Source organism: Manis pentadactyla, chromosome 8 (assembly GCF_030020395.1).
Source record: "Manis pentadactyla isolate mManPen7 chromosome 8, mManPen7.hap1, whole genome shotgun sequence".
Classification (NCBI taxonomy): Eukaryota; Metazoa; Chordata; class Mammalia; order Pholidota; family Manidae; genus Manis; species Manis pentadactyla.
The window spans coordinates 58,435,284-58,454,141 of record NC_080026.1 but is presented as its reverse complement, the minus strand read 5'-3'; the positions used below and the strand labels follow the sequence as shown (position 1 = coordinate 58,454,141).

General features: G+C 43.4%; 1 protein-coding gene across 4 annotated transcripts in view; it reads left to right on the top strand.

Annotated features, from left to right (window-relative positions):
• Positions 1 to 18,858, top strand: part of ARHGAP22 (Rho GTPase activating protein 22) — a 196,841-nt gene that overhangs the window by 61,000 nt on the left and 116,983 nt on the right. For all 4 annotated transcript variants that reach the window (XM_057505759.1, XM_057505761.1, XM_057505762.1 and 1 more), the window contains exon 3: positions 15,534 to 15,621. In XM_057505759.1, coding sequence (XP_057361742.1) covers positions 15,534 to 15,621 — 88 coding nt within the window. The remainder of the gene's footprint in view (positions 1 to 15,533; positions 15,622 to 18,858) is intronic.

Genomic DNA, 18,858 nt, shown 5'->3' with positions numbered 1-18,858 from the left:
ATGAAAATATAATTACTGCAACTAATCCTGAAAGAGCAACAGGAAAGAGGATTGTGCCAGACTGCATACACCTGGAGAAAAGAGCAGACCTCATGGAACAGGGTAACGTACCAAAGCTGTGGTCTGGCAGGACCCAAGCCCTTCCCCCACCCCAGCTCACCAGTGGGAGGAAGAGAAAAGGAGCAGGGAGGGAGTGGAGGCCTGGGACTGCTGAACACCTAACTCTGGAGACCTGCTCTCGGAACACAAACCTACGTTTCATGGTGCTTGCATGGTACTCTTGTGATTAGGGGGTTGGAAATCTAAGACAGGCAGAATTCTTGGAGAGACTGAGATTCCAGCCACTGGTGGAAAGCAGGGATCCATATCCAGCTGCTCTGAGACAAAAGAAAGGCTGGCAGTCTGAGAGATGTCCTAACAAGGAAGCCCTTAGCATGAGGGCTACTAAAGGGGCAACAATTGCACAGAGCTTACTGCTCAGGAGAAAGGACAGGTAGACAAAATTGTCCAGGTGCACTCTGCCCAGCAGGTTGGGAGCTTTCACAATCTTCAGGTGCTCCAGCTCCCTGGCTGGCTACACAGCTCCAAGGACACCCTCCATGATGTGCAGCCTACTGTGCCTTTCTCCCAGCCAGCCACACCTGGCTCGCAAACCAGCAAAGCCTACCCTGGTATTAGGACAGCCAGAGGGAAGATCTGTCTATAGCAACTACAAATGCAAAGCATAGAGGCTTATACCTGTGGGCTCAGCCCACTGGTTCAGGCAGTGGAGACAGGCAGAGCAGCTGGGAAGCAGGAAACGGCTCTTTCCTCCCCCCAGGCACTAATACTCCCCTGAGACCCCCAACATTGCTTCAGAGATTCAGCAGCTTCAGAGAGTAGAGCTTCTGGACACTAAAGAGTGCCATATACAAATATGAAATGCCAAAGGAACCTGGTTCAAAGTAAAATTATTAATACAACTCCTGAGAAAGATTTAAATGACATTAACCTCATGAAACTTCCTGAAAGGGAGTTCAAAATGAAGATCATTAACATGCTCATGGAGGTACAGAAAGATATTCAAGAACTCAGGAAGGAATTCATGTCAGAGATCTAATCATTGAAGAGCACAATGGAGGGTATTAAAAGCAGATTAGACACAGTGGAAGAGGTGATAAATGAAATAGAAACTAGAGAGGAGGAATAAAAATAAGCTGAGGCACAGAGAGAAAAAAGGATCTCTAAGAATGAAAGAATACTGAGAGAACTGTGTGACCAATCCAAACAGAACAATATTCACATTATAGGGGTACCAGAAGAAGAAGAGAGAGAAAAAGAGATAGACGGTGTCTTTGAGGAGGTAATTGCTGAAAACTTCCTCAACCTGGGGAAGGAGATAGTCTGTCAGGCCATGGAGATGCACAGATCTCCCAACACAAGGGACCCAAGGAAGACAACACCAAGACATATAGTAACTAAAAAGGAAAAGATGAAGGATAAGGATAGACTACTAAAAGCAGCCAGAGAGAGAAATAAGATCGCATACAAAGGAAAGCCCATCAGGCTAACATCAGAAATCTCAGCAGAAACCTTACAGGCCAGAAGGGAGTGGCATGATATATTTAATGCAGTGAAGCAGAAGGGCCTGGAACCAAGATTACTTTATCCAGTGAGATTATCATTTAAATTTGAAGGAGGGATTAAACAATTTCCAGATAAGCAAAAGAAGAGAGAATTTACTTCCCACAAACCATCTCTACAGTCTATTTTGGATGGACTGCTATAGATGGAAGTGTACCTAAGGTTTAATAACTGTCACCAGATGTAATAAAACTACAGTAAAGAAACTAGAACAGCTAATTACTAAGCAAATGCAAAATTAAATTAACTATCCCCTAAGTCAATCAAGGGATAGACAAAGAGTACAGAATATGATACCTAATATATAAAGAATGGAGGAGGAAGAAAAAGGAGGAGAAAAATAAAAGAACCTTTAGATTGTGTTTTTAATAGCATATTAAGTGAGTTAAGTTAGACTCTTAGATAGTAAGGAAGTTATCCTTGAACCTTTGGTAAACATTAATCTAAAGCCTGCAATGGCAGTAAGTACATACCTATCAATAATCACCCTAAATGTAAATAGACTGAATGCACCAATCAAAAGACATAGAGTCACTGAATGGATAAAAAACAAGACCCGTCTATATGCGCTCTACAAGAGACTCACTTTAAACCCAAAGACATACAAGGACTAAAAGTGAAGGGATGGAAAAATATATTTCAGGCAACTAATAGGAAGAAAACAACAGGAGTTGCAGTACTTGTATCAGACAAAATAGACTTCAAAACAAAGAAAGTCACAAGAGACAAAGAAGGACATTATATAATGATAAAAGGATCAATCCAACAGGAAGATATAACCGTTTTAAATATCTATGTTCCCAACACAGGAACACTTACATATGTGAAACAAATACTAATAGAATTAAAAGGGATAATAGACTGTAATGCATTCATTCTAGGAGACTTCAACATTCCACTACCACTGAAGGACAGAACAACCAGACAGAAAATAAGTAAGGAGACAGAGGCACTGAACAACACATTAGAACAGATGGACCTAAGAGACATCTACAGAACTCTACACCCAAAAGCAGCAGAATACACATTCTTCTCAAGTGCACATGGAACATTTTCAAGAATAGATCATATACTAGGCCACAAAAAGAGCCTTGGTAAATTCAAAAAGATTGAAATTGTACCAACCAGTTTCTGAGGGCACAAAGATATGAAACTAGAAATAAATCATGTAAAGAAAATGAAAAACCCCACAAACACATGGAGGCTTCACAGCATGCTGCTAAATAACCAATGGATCAATGACCAAATAAAAATAGAGATCGAGTAATATATGGAGACAAGTGACAACAATAATTCAACACCACAAACCTGTGGGATGCAGCAAAAGCTGTGCTAATAGGAAAGTATATTGCAATACAGGCCTACCACAGGAAAGAATAACAATCCCATATAAGCAGTCTAAACTCACAATTAATGAAACTATAAAAAGAAGGACAAATGAGACCCAAAGTCAGTAGAAGGAGGGACATAATAAGGATTAGAGCAGAAATAAATAAAATCTAGAAGAATAAAACAATAGAAAGAATCAATGAAAGCAAGAGCTGGTTCTTTGAGAAAATAAACAAAATAGATAAATGCCTAGCCACACTTGTCAAGAAAAAAAGAGAGTCTACTCACATAAAAAGAATCAGAAATGAGAAAGGAAAAATCATTATGGACAACACAGAAATAAAAAAATTATTAGAGAATACTATGAAAAATTACATGCTAACAAACTGGATAACCTAGAAGAAATGGACAACTTTATAGAAAAATACAACTTTCCAAGACTGACCCAGGAAGAAACAGAATATCTGAACAGACCAATTACCAGCAATGAAATTGAACTAATCAAAAGCCTACCTAAGAACAAAACTCCTGTACCAGATGGCTTCACTGCTGAATTTTATCAAACATTTAGTGAAGACCTAATACCCATCCTCCTTAAAGTTTTCCAAAGAGAAGAAGAAGAGGAAATACTTCCAAACTCATTCTATGAGGCCAGCATCACTCTAATACCAAAACCAGGCAAAGACCCACAAAAAAAGAAAATTGCAGACCAATATCCCTGATGAACACAGATGCAAAAATACTCAACAAAATATTAGCAAACTGAATTAAAAAATACATTAAAAAGGTCATCAATATGAAGAGACAGTTCTCCAAAGAAGAAATTCAGATGGCCAACAGACACATGAAAAGATGCACCACATCACTAATCATCAGGGAAATGCAAATTAAAACCACAATAAGATATCACCTCACACCAGTAAGGATGGCCAGCATTGAACAGACTAAGAACAACAAATGCTGGTGAGGATGCAGGGAAGGGGACCCCACCTACACTGCTGGTGGGAATGTAAGCTAGTTCAATGATTGCGAAAAGCAATATGGAGGTTCCTCAAAAAACTAAAAATAGAAATACCATTTGGCTCAGGAATCCCACCTCTTGGCATTTACCCAAATAATACAACTCAGATTCAAAAAGACATATGCACCCTTATGTTTATTGCAGCACTTTTTACAATAGCCAAGATATGGAAGCAACCTAAGTGTCCATCAGTAGATGAATGGATAAAGAAGAGGCGGTACATATACACAATGGAATACTCTTTAGCCATAAGAAAGAAACAAATCCTGCCATCTGCAACAACATGGATGGAGCTGGAGGACATTATGCTCAGTGACATAAGCCAGGCGGAGAAAGACAAGTGCTAAATGATTTCCCTCACTTGTGGAGTACAACAATGAAGCAAAACTGAAGGAACAAAACAGTAGCAGACTCAGAGACTCCAAGAAGGAACTAGTGGTTATCAAAAGGGAGGGGTGTGGGAGGGTGGGTGGGGAGGGAGGGAGAAGGAGATTGAGGGGTATTATGTTTAGTACACATGGTGTGGGAGATCATGGGGAGAACAGCATAGCACAGAAAAAGCAAATAGTGAATCTGTGGCATCTTACTACGCTGATAGACAGTGACTGCATTGGGGTATGGTGGGGACTTGATAATATGGGTAAATGTAGTAATCACATTGTTTTTCTTGTGAAACCTTCATAAGAGTGTATATCAATAATACCTTAATAAAACATTTTAAAAAAAGAAATATTCAAAATATTCCACATTACAGAGGAGGAAATTGAGATCCACCCAGTTGTACAGGCACTGGAGGGCCAGTCTGAGCTCAGGCTCCAGTCATAAGCCCTCCCAAAGACACCTCCACCATGCTGCCATCCTGGGTGCCTGCTACAGCCCAGCCCCATTCCAGGTCCTCTGCTCAAATGATAGTATAAGATCTCATGGATAATCTAGTTTATCCCCACCCATACTTTGTACTCTTGTTAATACACATATTGCTTATATATATGTTATAAGCCTCACACTATACTACTATTCTTTTCACGTAAACTAAAAATTCTTTCATTTTTTAAAGAGACTTTAATAATAATAAGAAAATCTTACCTATTTATTCATATAGTTACCATTACCAGTAATCTTCATTCCTTTGGGTAGATCCTTATTTCCATCTAATATCATTTTCCTGCTGCCTGATTTTCTTTAATTCTTGTGAATCTACTGATAATGCATTATTTCAGTTTCTGAATATCTTAAAAGGTGTTAAGCCGACCTTTTTGAGGGGTATTTTCACTGGGTTCAGAATACTAGGTTGATGGGTTTTTCTTTTAGTGATTTGAAGATGTTGCTCCACTAACTTCTCACTTGCAGTGTTTCCTATAAATCTGCTGTCATCCTTACCTCTGCTTCTCTGTATATATTGTATCATTTTACTCTAGCTACTTCTAAGAATTTCTTTTCATAACTGGCTTTGAGCCACTTGGTTATGATATGCCTTCATGTACTTTTCTTCACGGTTCATGAAGGCTCTTGGACTTTTATTTATTTTTTAAAATTTATTTATATTGTTATCATTAATTTAAAATTACATGAACATCATGTTCTCTAGGCTCTCCCCTACCCCAAGTCCCCCCCCACAAACCCCATTACAGTCACTGTCCATCAGTGTAGTAAGATGCTCTAGAATCACTACTCATCTTCTCTGTGTTGCACAGCCCTCCCCGTGCCCCCACCCACCACATTATACATGCTAATCATAATACCCCCTTTCTTCTTCCCCACCTTTATCCCTCCCTACCCTCCCATTCTCCCCAGTCTCCCTTTGGTAACTGTTAGTCTATTCTTGGGTTCTCTGAGTCTGCTGCTGTTTTGTTCCTTCAGTTTTTGCTTTGTTCTTATACTCCACAGATGAGTGAAATCATTTCATATTTGTCTTTCTCCACTTGGCTTATTTCACTGAGCATAATACCCTCTAGCTCTATCCATGTTTTTACAAATGGTAGGATTTGTTTTCTTCTTATGGCTGAATAATATTCCATTGTGTATATGTACCACATCTTCTTCATCCATTCATCTACTGATGGACACTTAGGTTGCTTCCATTTCCTGGCTATTGTAAATAGAGCGGCAATAAACATAGGAGTGCATCTTTCTTTTTCAAACTGGGCTTCTATATTCTTAGGGTACATTCCTAGAAGTGGAATTCCTGGGTCAAATAGTATTTCTATTTTGAGCTTTTTGAGGAACTTCCATACTGCTTTCCACAATGGTTGAACTAATTTACATTCCCACCAGCAGTGTAGGAGGGTTCCCCTTTCTCCACAACCTCACCAACATTTGTTATTGTTTGTCTTTTGGATTATGGCGATCCTTACTGGTATGAGGTGATATCTCATTGTGGTTTTAATTTGCATTTCTCTGATGACTAGCAATGTGGAGCATCTTCTCATGTGTCTGTTGGCCATCTGAATTTCTTCTTTGGAGAACTGTCTGTTCGGCTCCTCTGCCATTTTTTAATTGGATTATTTGCTTTTTGTTTGTTGAGGTGCATGAGCTCTTTATATATTTTGGATGTCAACCCTTTATTGAATCTATCATTAATGAGTATATTCTCCCATACTGTAGGATGCCATTTTGTTCTATTGATGGTATCCTTTGCTGTACAGAAGCTTTTCAGCTTGATATAGTCCCACTTGTTCATTTTTGCTTTTGTTTTCCTTGCCCGGGGAGATATGTTCATGCAGAAGTCGCTAATGTTTATGTCCAAGAGATTTTTGCCTATGTTTTTTTCTAAGAGTTTTATGGTTTCATGACTTAGATTCAGGTCTTTGATCCATTTTGAATTTACTTTTGTGTAAGGGGTTAGACAGTGATCCAGTTTCATTCTCTTACATGTAGCTGCCAGTTTTGCCAGCACCATCTGTTGAAGAGACTCTCATTTCACCATTGTATGTCCATGGCTCCTTTATCAAATATTAATTGACCATATATGTTTGGGTTAATGTCTGGAGTCTCTATTCTGTTCCACTGATCTGTGGCTCTGTTCCACAAATTCCATTTGTTAGTGTCCTCTTTAATTTTTCTTAAGAGTGTCGTATAGTTTTCAGGGTATAGGTCTTTCACTTCTTTGGTTATTCCTAGATATTTTATTATTTCTGATGCAATTGTGAATGGAATTGTTTTCCTGATTTCTCTTTCTATTGGTTCATTGTTAGTGTATAGGAAAGCCACAGATTTCTGTGTGTTGATTTTGTATCCTGCAACTTTGCTGTATTCCGATATCAGTTCTAGTAGTTTTGGAGTGGAGTCTTCAGGGTTTTTTATGTACAATGTCATGCCATCTGCAAATAGTGACAGTTTAACTTCTTTTTTAACAATCTGGATTCCTTGTATTTCTTTGTTTTGTCTAATTGCCATGGCTAGAACCTCCAGGACCATATTAAATAACAGTGGGGAGAGTGGGCATCCCTGTCTTGTTCCCAATCTCAGAGGAAAAGCTTTCAGTTTCTCACTGTTCAGTATGGTGTTGGCTGTGGGTTTATCATATATGGCCTTTATTACGTTGAGGTACTTGCCCTCTATGCCCATTTTGCTGAGAGTTTTTATCATGAATGGATGTTGAATTTTGTCGAATGCTTTTTCAGCATCTATGGAGATGATCATGTGGTTTTTGCCTTTCTTTTTGTTGATGTGGTGGATGATGTTGATGGATATTTTAATGTTGTACCATCCTTGCATCCCTGGGATGAATCCCACTTGGTCATGGTATATGATCCTCTTGATGTATTTTTGAATTCGTTTTGCTAATATTTTATTGAGTATTTTTGCATCTACATTTATCAGGGATATTGGTCTGTAATTTTCTTTTTTGGTGGAGTTTTTGCCTGGTTTTGGTATTAGGGTGATATTGGCTTCATAGAATGAGTTTGGGAGTATTCCGTCCTCTTCTATTTTTTGGAAAACTTTAAGGAGAATGGGTATTATATCTTCTCTGTATGTCTGATAAAATTCCGAGGTAAATCCATCTGGCCCGGAGGTTTTTTTTCTTGGGTAGTTTTTTTATTACTGCTTCAATTTCTTTGCTGGTAATTGGTTTGTTTAGATTTTGTGTTTCTTCCTTGGTCAGTCTTGGAAGGTTGTATTTTTCTAGGAAGTTGTCCATTTCTTCTAGGTTTTCCAGCTTCTTAGCATAAAGGTTTTCATAGTAGTCTCTAATAATTCTTTGTATTTCTGTTGGGTCTGTCGTGATGTTTCCTTTCTCTTTTCTGATTTTGTTGATGTGTGTTGACTCTCTTTTCCTCTTAATAAGTCTGGCTAGAGGCTTATCTATTTTGTTTATTTTCTCGAAGAACCAGCTCTTGGTTTCATTGATTTTTGCTATTGTTTTATTCTTCTCAATTTTATTTATTTCTTCTCTGATCTTTATTATGTCCCTCCTTCTGCTGACCTTAGGCCTCATTTCTTCTTATTTTTCCAATTTTGATAATTGTGACATTAGACTATTCATTTGGGTTTGTTCTTCCCTGTTTAAATATGCCTGGATTGCTATATACTTTCCTCTTAAGACTGCTTTCACTGCGTCCCACAGAAGTTGGGGCTTTGTGTTCTTGTTGTCATTTATTCCCATATATTGCTGGCTCTCCATTTTAATTTGGTCATTGATCTATTGACTATTTAGACGTGTGTTGTTAAGACTCCATGTGTTTGTGAGCTTTTTTGCTTTCTTTGTACAATTTATTTCTAGTTTTATACCTTTGTGGTCTGAAAAGTTGGTTGGTAGAATTTCAATCTTTCTGAATTTACTGAGGCTCTTTTTGTGGCCCAGTATGTAGTCTATTCTGGAGAATGTTCTATGTGCACTTGAGAAGAATGTGTATCCTGTTGCTTTTGGGTGTAGAGTTCTATAGATGTCTACTTAGGTCCATCTGTTCTAGTGTGTTGTTCAGTGCCTCTGTGTACTTACTTATTTTCTGTCTGGTGGATCTGTCCTTTCGAGTGAATGGTGTGTTGAAGTCTCCTAAAATGAATGCATTGCATTCTATTTCCTCCTTTAGTTCTGTTAGTATTTGTTGCACATATGCTGGTGCTCCTGTGTTGGGTGCATATATATTTATAATGGTTATATCCTCTTGTTGGACTGACCCCTTTATCTTTATGTAATGTCCTTCTATATCTCTTGTTACTCTCTTTGTTTTGAACTCTATTTTGTCTGATAGTAGTACTGCAACACCTGCTTTTTTCTCCCTATTGTTTGCATGAAATATCTTTTTCCATCCCTTAACTTTTAGTCTTTGCATGTCTTTGGGTTTGTGGTGAGTCTCTTGTAAGCAGCATATGGATGGGTCTTGTTTTTTTATCCATTCAGTGACTCTATGTCTTTTGATTGGTGCATTCAGTCCATTGACATTTAGGGTGATTATCGATAGGTATGTACTTATTGCCATTTCAGGCTTTAGATTCGTGGTTACCAAAGGTTCCAGGTTACTTTCCTTACTATCTAAGAGTCTAACTTAACTCACTTAGTATGCTGTTACAAACACAATCTAAGGGTTCTTTTCTATTTCTCCTCCTTTTTCTTCCTCCTTCATTCTTTATACATTAGGTATCAAATTCTGTACTTTTTGTCTATCCCTTGATTGACTTTGGGGAAAGTCAATTAAATTTGCATTTGCCTCGCAATTAGCTGCTCTACCCTCCCTACTGTGATTTTACTACCTCTGGTGACAGCTATCCAACCCTAGGAACACTTCCATCTATAGCAGTCCCTCCAAAGTAGACTGCAGAGATGGTTTGTGGGAGGTAAATTCTCTCAGCTTTTGCTTATCTGGAAATTGTTTCATCCCTCCTTCAAATTTAAATGATAATCTCACTGGATAAAGTAATCTTGGTTCCAGGCCCTTCTGCTTCATGGCATTAAATACATCATGCCACTCCCTTCTGACCTGTAAAGTTTCTGCTGAGAAGTCTGATGTTAGCCTGATGGGCTTTCCTTTGTATGTGATCATATTTCTGCCTCTGGCTGCTTTTAACAGTCTGTCCTTATCCTTGATCTTTCCCATTTTAATTACTATGTGTCTTGGTGTTGTCTTCCTTGGGTCCCTTGTGTAGGGGGACCTGTGGATCTCCATGGCCTGAGAGACCATCTCCTTCCCAAGATTGGGGAAGTTTTCAGCAACTACCTCCTCAAAGACACTTTCTATCCCTTTCTCTCTCTTCTTCTTCTTCTGGTAGCCCTATAATGCGAATATTGTTCCGCTTGGATTGGTCACACAGTTCTCTCAATATTCTTTCATTTTTAGAGATCCTTTTTTCTCTCTGTGTCTCAGCTTCTTTGTATTCCTCTTCTCTAGTTTCTATTTCATTTATTGTCTCCTCCACTGTATCCAACCTGCTTTTAATACCCTCTATTGTGTTCTTCAACGACTGGATCTCTGACCTGAATTAATTCCTGAGTTCTTGGATGTCTTTCCGTACCTCCATTAGAATGTTGATGATTTTTATTTTGAACTCCCTTTTAGGAAGAGTCACGATATCCATATCATTTAAATATTTCTGGGAAGTTGTATTAACAATTTTACTCTGGACAAGGTTCCTTTGGCATTTCATGTTTGTATATGGTGCCCTCTACTGGAGCTGCTCAGCCCCTGAAGCAATGTCGGGGGATGCAGGGAGCGGTACTGGTGCCTGGGGGGTGGAAAGAGCTGTTCCCCACCTCCTGGCTGCTGTGCCTGTCTCCACTGCCTGAGCCAGTGGGCTGGTCACACAGGTATAAATTTTTGTCCCAGAGCAGCCGGATATGGATCCCTGCTTTCCACAAGCAGCCAGAATCCCAGTCTCCCCAGGAACTCTTCCTGTATTAACTCTCCAGCCCGGTAGTCATGCAAGTCTCATGAAAGCACCATGAAATGTAGGTTTTTGCTCCCAGAGCAGATCTCCGGAGCTAAGTATTCAGCAGTCCCAAGCCTTCCACTCCCTCCCTGCTCTGTTTCTCTTCCTCCCGCCAGTGAGCTGGGGTGGGGGAGGGGCTCTTTTCTCCAGGTGCATGCAGTCTGATGCCGTCCTCTTTCCTGTTGCTCTCTCAGGATTAGTTGCACCAATTAAATTTTCTAATTGTTTCCAGTTTTAGGAGGAAGCCTCTATCTCTCCTCTCACGCCACCATCTTTCTCTTGGACTTCTTGGATCTGTGGGTTTATACTGTCCATAAACTTGGAAAGTTTCAGCCTTTATTTCTTCAAATGCTTTTCAGTGCCTCTGTCCTTTTTCAGGGGCACCAATTACATATAGATTAGACTACTCAAAGTTATCCTGGTCCTCAGTAATGCACTGCTAATTTTTTTAAGTTCTTTTTTCTCTCTGTTTCATTTTGAATGTTTTGCATTGCTGTATTTTGAAGTTCTCTGATCTTTTCATCTACAGTGTTGAATCTGCTGTTAATCCTATCCACTGTATTTGTCATTTGCACATTGCACTTTTCATCTCTAGAAGTTTGAGTCTTTTTTTTCCACATGTTCCATCTTGGGAGCATATCCTCTGCTTCATCTCAAGCTTTCAGATGTCTGTAGCCCAACACATTATCTTGACTGTCACTTCATAAATGACCCAACGCTAGAAACACTCAGTTAAGTTGCTCCCAAATTCTTAACCTACAGAAACCCTGTAAGAGAGTAAATGTTTATTGCTGTTTTAAACCACTAAGTCTTGGGGTAATTTGTAATGTAGAATAGATAACTAATACATAGTCTGGCATAGGAGACTTTCTGGATTCTGACCATATCTTCACCAGCTCCTGAGGGTTGCACCACATCGTGGGTTCCCCATTGTTAGGTTTAGACAAATGAGAGGGAGCTGAGCTAATCTCTAAGTAGCTTTCCCTCTGCCTGCAGTATTCTTTGAGTTTGCATTTCATATGCTATATAAATGATGCATTTTGAATAAACCTTCTAACTTGACACTATCATAAGAAATATACTCTCTCCTAAGTCTTCTGTGCTAGTTGAGCCTTACCCATTTCCCAGAGGTTGTTCTGTGAACCATGGAGTTCCTGGAGCTTGTGGCTGGGGATCCCACCTCCTGCCCACAGACCTCCTTCAGGTTGGTACATTCACAAAGTATGGAGAGGAAGCAGCAGGCCTGGGAGTGGGGCCCTGCTGGACTCAGACAGAATGGTATGTTCTTTGTCCACTAATCATTTACACCAATGGCTGCACTGGTGTGGAGCTAAAGATGAAGTAAGTCAGCTGCAGCCTCTCAGGATGAACTTAGATATGCAGCCTGAGTAGGTAGCAAAACAGAGCAAATGCACATGAGCTGAGACACATAGGAAAGGAAAAAGGGGACTAATCTTTGTGGAAACCTGTTGTGTGCCTGGGGTTTGCATCCTCTTTCTACCAAAAGGCACTGCAGTGAGGAGCCCCACTGGGCCCCTCCAAAATGCTAGCACGCACTTTGGGCTCTTCGGGAAACCCTAGACCCCTCTCATCTAGGGCACTGAGAGGCTGGAGGCAGGTATTCCTTATCCTCGTGGCTTACATGTGTCCAAGGCACACTCCAAGGCCAGTGGGCACATATCACATCATGTAACCCTCACAGCAGCCTCCTGATGTAGATATTGCTATTATTCTCATTTTACGTATGAGGAAACTGAGGTGCTGAGTAAGCCCTCATTCTGTCATGCTGGGACTGGGAAAGGCACCTTCCTTTGGTTCTCTAAGCGCCCCTACCGCAGGTCTCCAGGTGTATTTCCCAGGGCCAGCAGCACCAGAAAACTGGTTAGAAATGCAGGCTCTCCTACTTTCCCGAGACCTATAGAATTGGAAACCCCAGGGGTGGGTCCAGTGCTATGCTTGCCAGCCGGTTGTTAAAACCTTCCATTATTAGAAATTAAATCAGACAAGCCTACGAGTAAATAATTATATTTAAAACAGGTAATAAGTACTCCAAATGTATCATCCCTGATTGTTTGACTTCATTCACCTGTGGTCTTGAGGTGACTGACCTCTGCTGTATCTGTGGGGGGGAAACACTGTGGTGCATTTCTTCCCATGTTCAATGAAGTCATGAAATCAGCAATGGGGGTATTTACAAAACAGAAGTTGGTGAATGCTACAAATCAGGTAGCCTTATTTTTTTCAGAGATCCTATTGTTAAACTGTTACCACTACAGCACCAGCCTTAGTGCTCTGTGTTCTAACAAGCCCCTGAGTGAGTCTGATGCCTGCTCTGAGTGCTCCACCTGGACGCTTCATCCTGACTCCTTACATGTCTTTGCCTCACTGTCAGGAGTGGGAAACTAGACTCCTCTTTTTCCCTGTTTCTTTCTCCCTACCTGACCCAGGGCCCAAGCAACATACTGGGATCAAAGCTCTGTTCTTGATATGTAGGAGGTAGGAGGGGTCTGGGTGGCCCAAAGCCCACTTGAGGGCCCCTTGCCATGGTGCGGGCCACACTGGGAATCACCTAAATGGGAGGTAGGCAGCGTGTCTGAAAGTCACAGCCCAGCTCTCGGCGGCAGCTTCTTGCACACAGAGTAAGCCTCAGACCAACCTGGTGCCGTCCCTGCCAGCCTGTTAGTGACTGATCCTTGCCAAGGCCTTTCTTCATTTCATTCGTCCTCAGCTCTTGAACTCCAGCCTAATTACCTAGGTTCAAATCCTGGCTCAGTTACTTACTGGCTGTATGACCTCAGGAAAATTGTTTAACCTCTCTGTGCAACATCCCAATTTCCTTATCTGCGAAATAGGAATAATTATAATATTTTTGTGGGGCTGTTGTGAGCATTAAATGCATTAGTACTTGGGAAGTGCTTTGAGCAATGCCTGGCACACAATGAGATCTGTGTGTTTGCTTAATAAACCCCAGCTATTATTGTGTGTTGAGACTGCCCCTGGGGTGGGGGAAACAGCATCTATGCGCCTGCACCTGCCTAGGTGAGGAGAAGGGTCGGGTCACCTCTAGCCTCCTATCCCTATGCCACGTGTGCTCACAGAGTGTTCCCCTCACCACTGCCATCTCTTCCAGGCAACTCTAGTGCTTAATAGGGTGACTGGAGCCTCCACACAGCTGCTGGCATCTTGTACTGCGAGGGTATATGGAAATGCCTTTTCTCATTTAAGCAACATAAAGGCAGGACATCTTTACCCACAGATGCTTGCTTTAGATAAATTACAGCAATAAACTAGAGAATCAGCTGGTAATCACTGTAACTGAATTAACAGTTACTTTCTTTCTAGGGAGCCTGGGGCTACTGGGAATAAATTAGGGCTGCAGCTCCAGGATGGGGAAGCATGCCCATTAGAGGGTGTGGACAAGATCCATCACTGGCTAATGGGTGGGTCTCCAGCATTTGCTGTTTCAGTAATTATCTGTGTAGTTCTGGGCATTTTGCTTTTCCTCCCTGGGCCTCAGTATCTGTCATCCATAAAATGGGAGTAACACTATTGACAGTGACATTACTTTCTACTCCAGCTAAATGGAAAAACACTCAGAGCTACCTTTTAAGAACTTGTACTATACTCCCGGCTCTTTGTGTAAATTGAATTTTATCTTTCAGAGGCCCCATGTGGGTAGTACTGCTATTCCCATCTTCTGGACAAGGAGATGGAGGTGGGAGAGGTGACGCGAGCAGCCTCCTTGCCCCACCCTAGCACCCTAGCACAGAGAAGAGGGGAAAAGGAGGCCCCTCCTAGCCTGGCGGGAGGGGAAAGGGGGAGTAAAGGCAGTTATGACAACACTTCATCTAGAGCAGACCTTCCTGAATAGGATCTGGTGTCTCAGTGCCCCTAAGAAGTGGGAGTTACTGTCCCATTGCACAGATGTGTGCGCTCAGAGAGTTATGCAGTTTGCCTGAGGTCAAACAGCCCAGAAGTGCAGGGCTGGGACTCAAACTGAGCCTGCCCATCCCTATACTTTGTGCTCTTTCCCTGCATCTCAGCTGGATACTACCAGATTTCAGCATTAGAGAGCAAGAACCACCCACCCCCTGTAATGTACATGCACAGATATACCAGGCATATGGTATGATCTATGCTGGGTACCTCCTGTGTGCTCACTGACTCCCTTTCAACAGGCAACGAATGAAATCCATGCAGTCAGGAGGGGGCAGAACTGGACTCACACAGGTCTATTCACCCCCTCCCCCATGGCACCCCAGGGACCATTACTCCAGCCCCAATGTGCCAGCCTTCCTCTCTCTGACCCTCAACAGCCTAAAACTCCTGTCCCAGAAAGGCTCCAGGGGGATGTCCTGGAACAGAGGGGCCCAGGTGACAAGAGCCCTCCTCCTTCCACCACACTTGGATTTCCATGCCATAGCCAGGGGAGGAATAATCTGGGCAGAGCTCCAAACGGGTGTGCGAACCAGAGAGCCACTCCCCCAAGGACCCCGTGCAGAGCCTCAGCTGATCCTCGTCCCTGTGGTGGAGAGGAGGCCTGTGCTGTCCCAGCACCCTGCCTGCCCAGCCAGGGCCTGGAGGGCTGGGTCTCAGCCCCTCAGCCCCATGCCATCCCCAGGAGAACTGAGGACAGGACCCCTTTCACAGCCATCTCATGCTCCCTGTGTTGGTGTTTGTTTCTCCATTTTAGGGATTCATTTCTCTGCAAGGGACCCAGGTGACTGAACTTCTTCCTGACCCTGAGGACCCAGGGAAGCACCTCTTCGAGATCAGCCCAGGTAGGCCTGCACGCCTTTCAGCACTGTGCTGGGGCTGGCCCTGGTGGCCCCGTGGGGCTGTCACCGCATCTCTGGTCTGAGATCAGCCCAGGTAGGCCTGCACGCCTTTCAGCACTGTGCTGGGGCTGACCCTGGTGGGCCTGTGGTGGTGTCACCACACCTCTGGCCTGTGAAGGTCCAAGTTTTCCTCCACAATGCTTCTCCCTATAGGAACGCCAACACGTCTCCAAGCACTACTCAGAAACTTGGGCTAAATCTAGAGGATGTTGCATATTTAGGGGGAAATTAGAAAAACCCATCAATTATTTGAATAATTAGTTTTTGGATGAGAGGAAAATGTGGATTTTTAAAATTCACAATAAACACAAGGGAAGAAGCCAGTCAACAGGGACATCTTAGGGTAAAGGTCCAAAGACAACATCTGGGTCATATGCAAATAAGTTCAGGGAAAGCCCACAGCACAGATTCAGAGTGTAAAAATAAGCTTTATCATGAATCCCAAAACAGAGAACTGCAATGTGGAGGGAAGGAGGGGAGTAATTTAATCCAAAGAACTGCTGTCCTCTGATTCGGAGGACTTTCCAAGAAGCTTGGAGTGGGAGAAGAGCCAGTCAGGGAATGCTAGTGGGTGGACTGCTGCTGTGGATACCAGGGGTCACTTCCAAGGGGGATCTTTTGGACACTATGGGGACAGGCCTCAGAGGTGTCTCACCTAAGGGGTGAGGAGGCTGGGGGGTGTACCCACCAGCCATTAATTGGGAACTGCTCCCTAGGGAGCTATCTCTGGCATTTCTGGCCTGCCTTATGCATGGGGCCTTGAGGGAGCCAGGCATGGGGCCTTCTGCAGACAGATGCCTTCAATCATTGCAGGTGCTTGAGCAAAGAGGCCACCAGCAAGGATGGAAATAGTGAGTTCCTCAGGGAGGGAACAGGGTCTGGGCAGGGCACCAAGGGTGATGGCTGCAGGCAGCTAGTCATTGTGTCCCATCAGTGTGCCCTCTGAACTGAGACTTCCTTCTGGGAAGTGGTAGCTATGAACAGAGTGTGTGCTAAGGCCTCACTGGGTCTGTGAGCCAGTAAGTTTTCAGTCTCAGAGCAGCACCTCCTGCCCCAAGCAGTCCAACGAGATGACCTGGCTGTCAGCTATGCACAGTGGGATGGATCAGCCTAGGTTCAGGCCAGCAAGCAGCGGCCCACTGGGAGCAGGAGCGAGCGAATCCAAGCCTGAGACAGGGGCGTGTTCACCTTTACTCTGTCCACACTGGGAATTCTGGGAGGCACAGGCAGAAGGGAAAATTCAAGAAGACCGTCCCCAACTGCATGCCTTGTATGCAAGATTCCAAAACCCATGGTTTCATTTGGGTATTCCCTACTTGAGTATTTCATTTACTGCAAGAAATCTTGGTATCAAAACTGCAACAGGAGGAGGCAACAGGGAGATCCTAGGGTATGGAGTGGAAAATGGTGGCTTGGTTGACTATGGAACAGGAGTAAATACATCTGCAAAGAAGATAGAGAAGAAATGAAGCAGGGCCATGCCATCTGGAGAATGGGGAGCTGGAAATGGAAGCAAGGGCTGGGGTTAGGGAGCAGGGGCCCTGAGCCTGGCTGTTGGGGGGAATAAGGGGAGGCCAGGACTAAAGGTAGAAGACAGTGCACCCTAGCCATCAATTCAGAAAGGCACTGACCATGTGCCCCAAGGACCAGATGGGGAAAACCACCAGTGTGCACACTCTTTATCTGGTTCAGAGCTATTTACAAGGATCTCTTTGACTTTGGGAGGGAGACCCATTTGCTATGTAAAGTGACATTCACAGGTTCTGGGGATTAGGAGCGGAAATCTCTGTGGAGCCATTATTCTGCTACCACAATACACAAAACATCCCTCTAGAGTAGGGGTACTTCTATGACTATTTTATATAAAAGGACACTGGGATAGAAAGGATAGGTGGCTTGCCCAAGGACACACAGCTAGATGGCAGTAGTGTCAGGGCTGGTACCCAGACAGCCTGACTGCCAAAGACACACCCTGAAGCAGCCCTCATCACAAGCACCACAGACAGGTTCTAGCCTCAGTCACACTGGGGCCAGCCAGTCTAAGGATGCAGTTACAGGAAGGAGAGCTGCTTGCATCCCTTTATCCCAAATACAGCAGCTGTCTGTCTAAGCACCAGATTCATGCAGGTCCCAGAGCTATCCTTCTCTGCCCTCTTGCCTTTGCCCATGTGACCACCCCTGAAAACCCTGGGGTGGGGGGCCAGGCAGCGTGAGGGTGCAGGTCTGGTGGTGGGCAGAGAAAGGTCCAGTCAGCCTCTGGGGAGCACTAAGAAAGGTGTAATGGTCTGGGCTGGACACATCAGCCTGGCCTGGGAAGGCGTGGGGTGGGTGTGTGTCTGCCACACCCAATGCCCCAGAGGGGGACGAACTTGGCAGCTCTTGCAAATGTGATATAACTCAGGTATGATAATGCATGAGATCAGGGGCATGAATTTTAAGTCCTAGTTCTATCTGTACTCTTCAACAGTATTAAAAAAATCACAATTTTCCATCAAGATAGAATTTAAAATATGAGGAAAAATTATACTGTGAGTGCCACCTAGTGGAGAGACCGGCCCATTCCCCTACAGGCCCAGCGTGCTCTCCTCCCCACCCCCTGCCACCTGCCCTTCCAGCCAGGCCACACCTCTGATTCTTGCTGGGGTCCCCACACCTCTGATTCTTGCTGAGTCCCCAGAGTCCCGCTGTGCACCAGCAGGAAGGAGCCAGGCAGGTGCTGGGATGCCAGGACCCTGGCTCTCCCCACCTGGGCCCTTCTCCTGCCAGGTAGGTAGCTACCCCGTGTGATACTGTGATTTATAATAAGAAATACATGTTTGGTCTTCACAAAGCTCCTAAAAACCCTTGGAATTCCCTAAATAATGAGAGTATTAAAGGCATCTTTAGTTATGCTAATGAAGTGACTTTGGGACACACTTAAGGATGTGGGCTGGTGACCAGTGGAACCAGCCAGGTGTTTAGAGGGTTGGGACTTTCAGTCCCACCTCCTGACCTCATGAGAGAGGACAGAGACTGAAGATCAAGTTCAATCAACAGTGATTTAATCAACTGTGCCTGTGTAATGAAGTCTCCATGAACACCCAAAAAGGACGAGGTGCAGAGACTTTCTGTTGGCGAACATGTGGAGATGTGGGGAAGTGTCACGCTCGAGGAAGACATGAATGCCCCATGCCCCTTCCC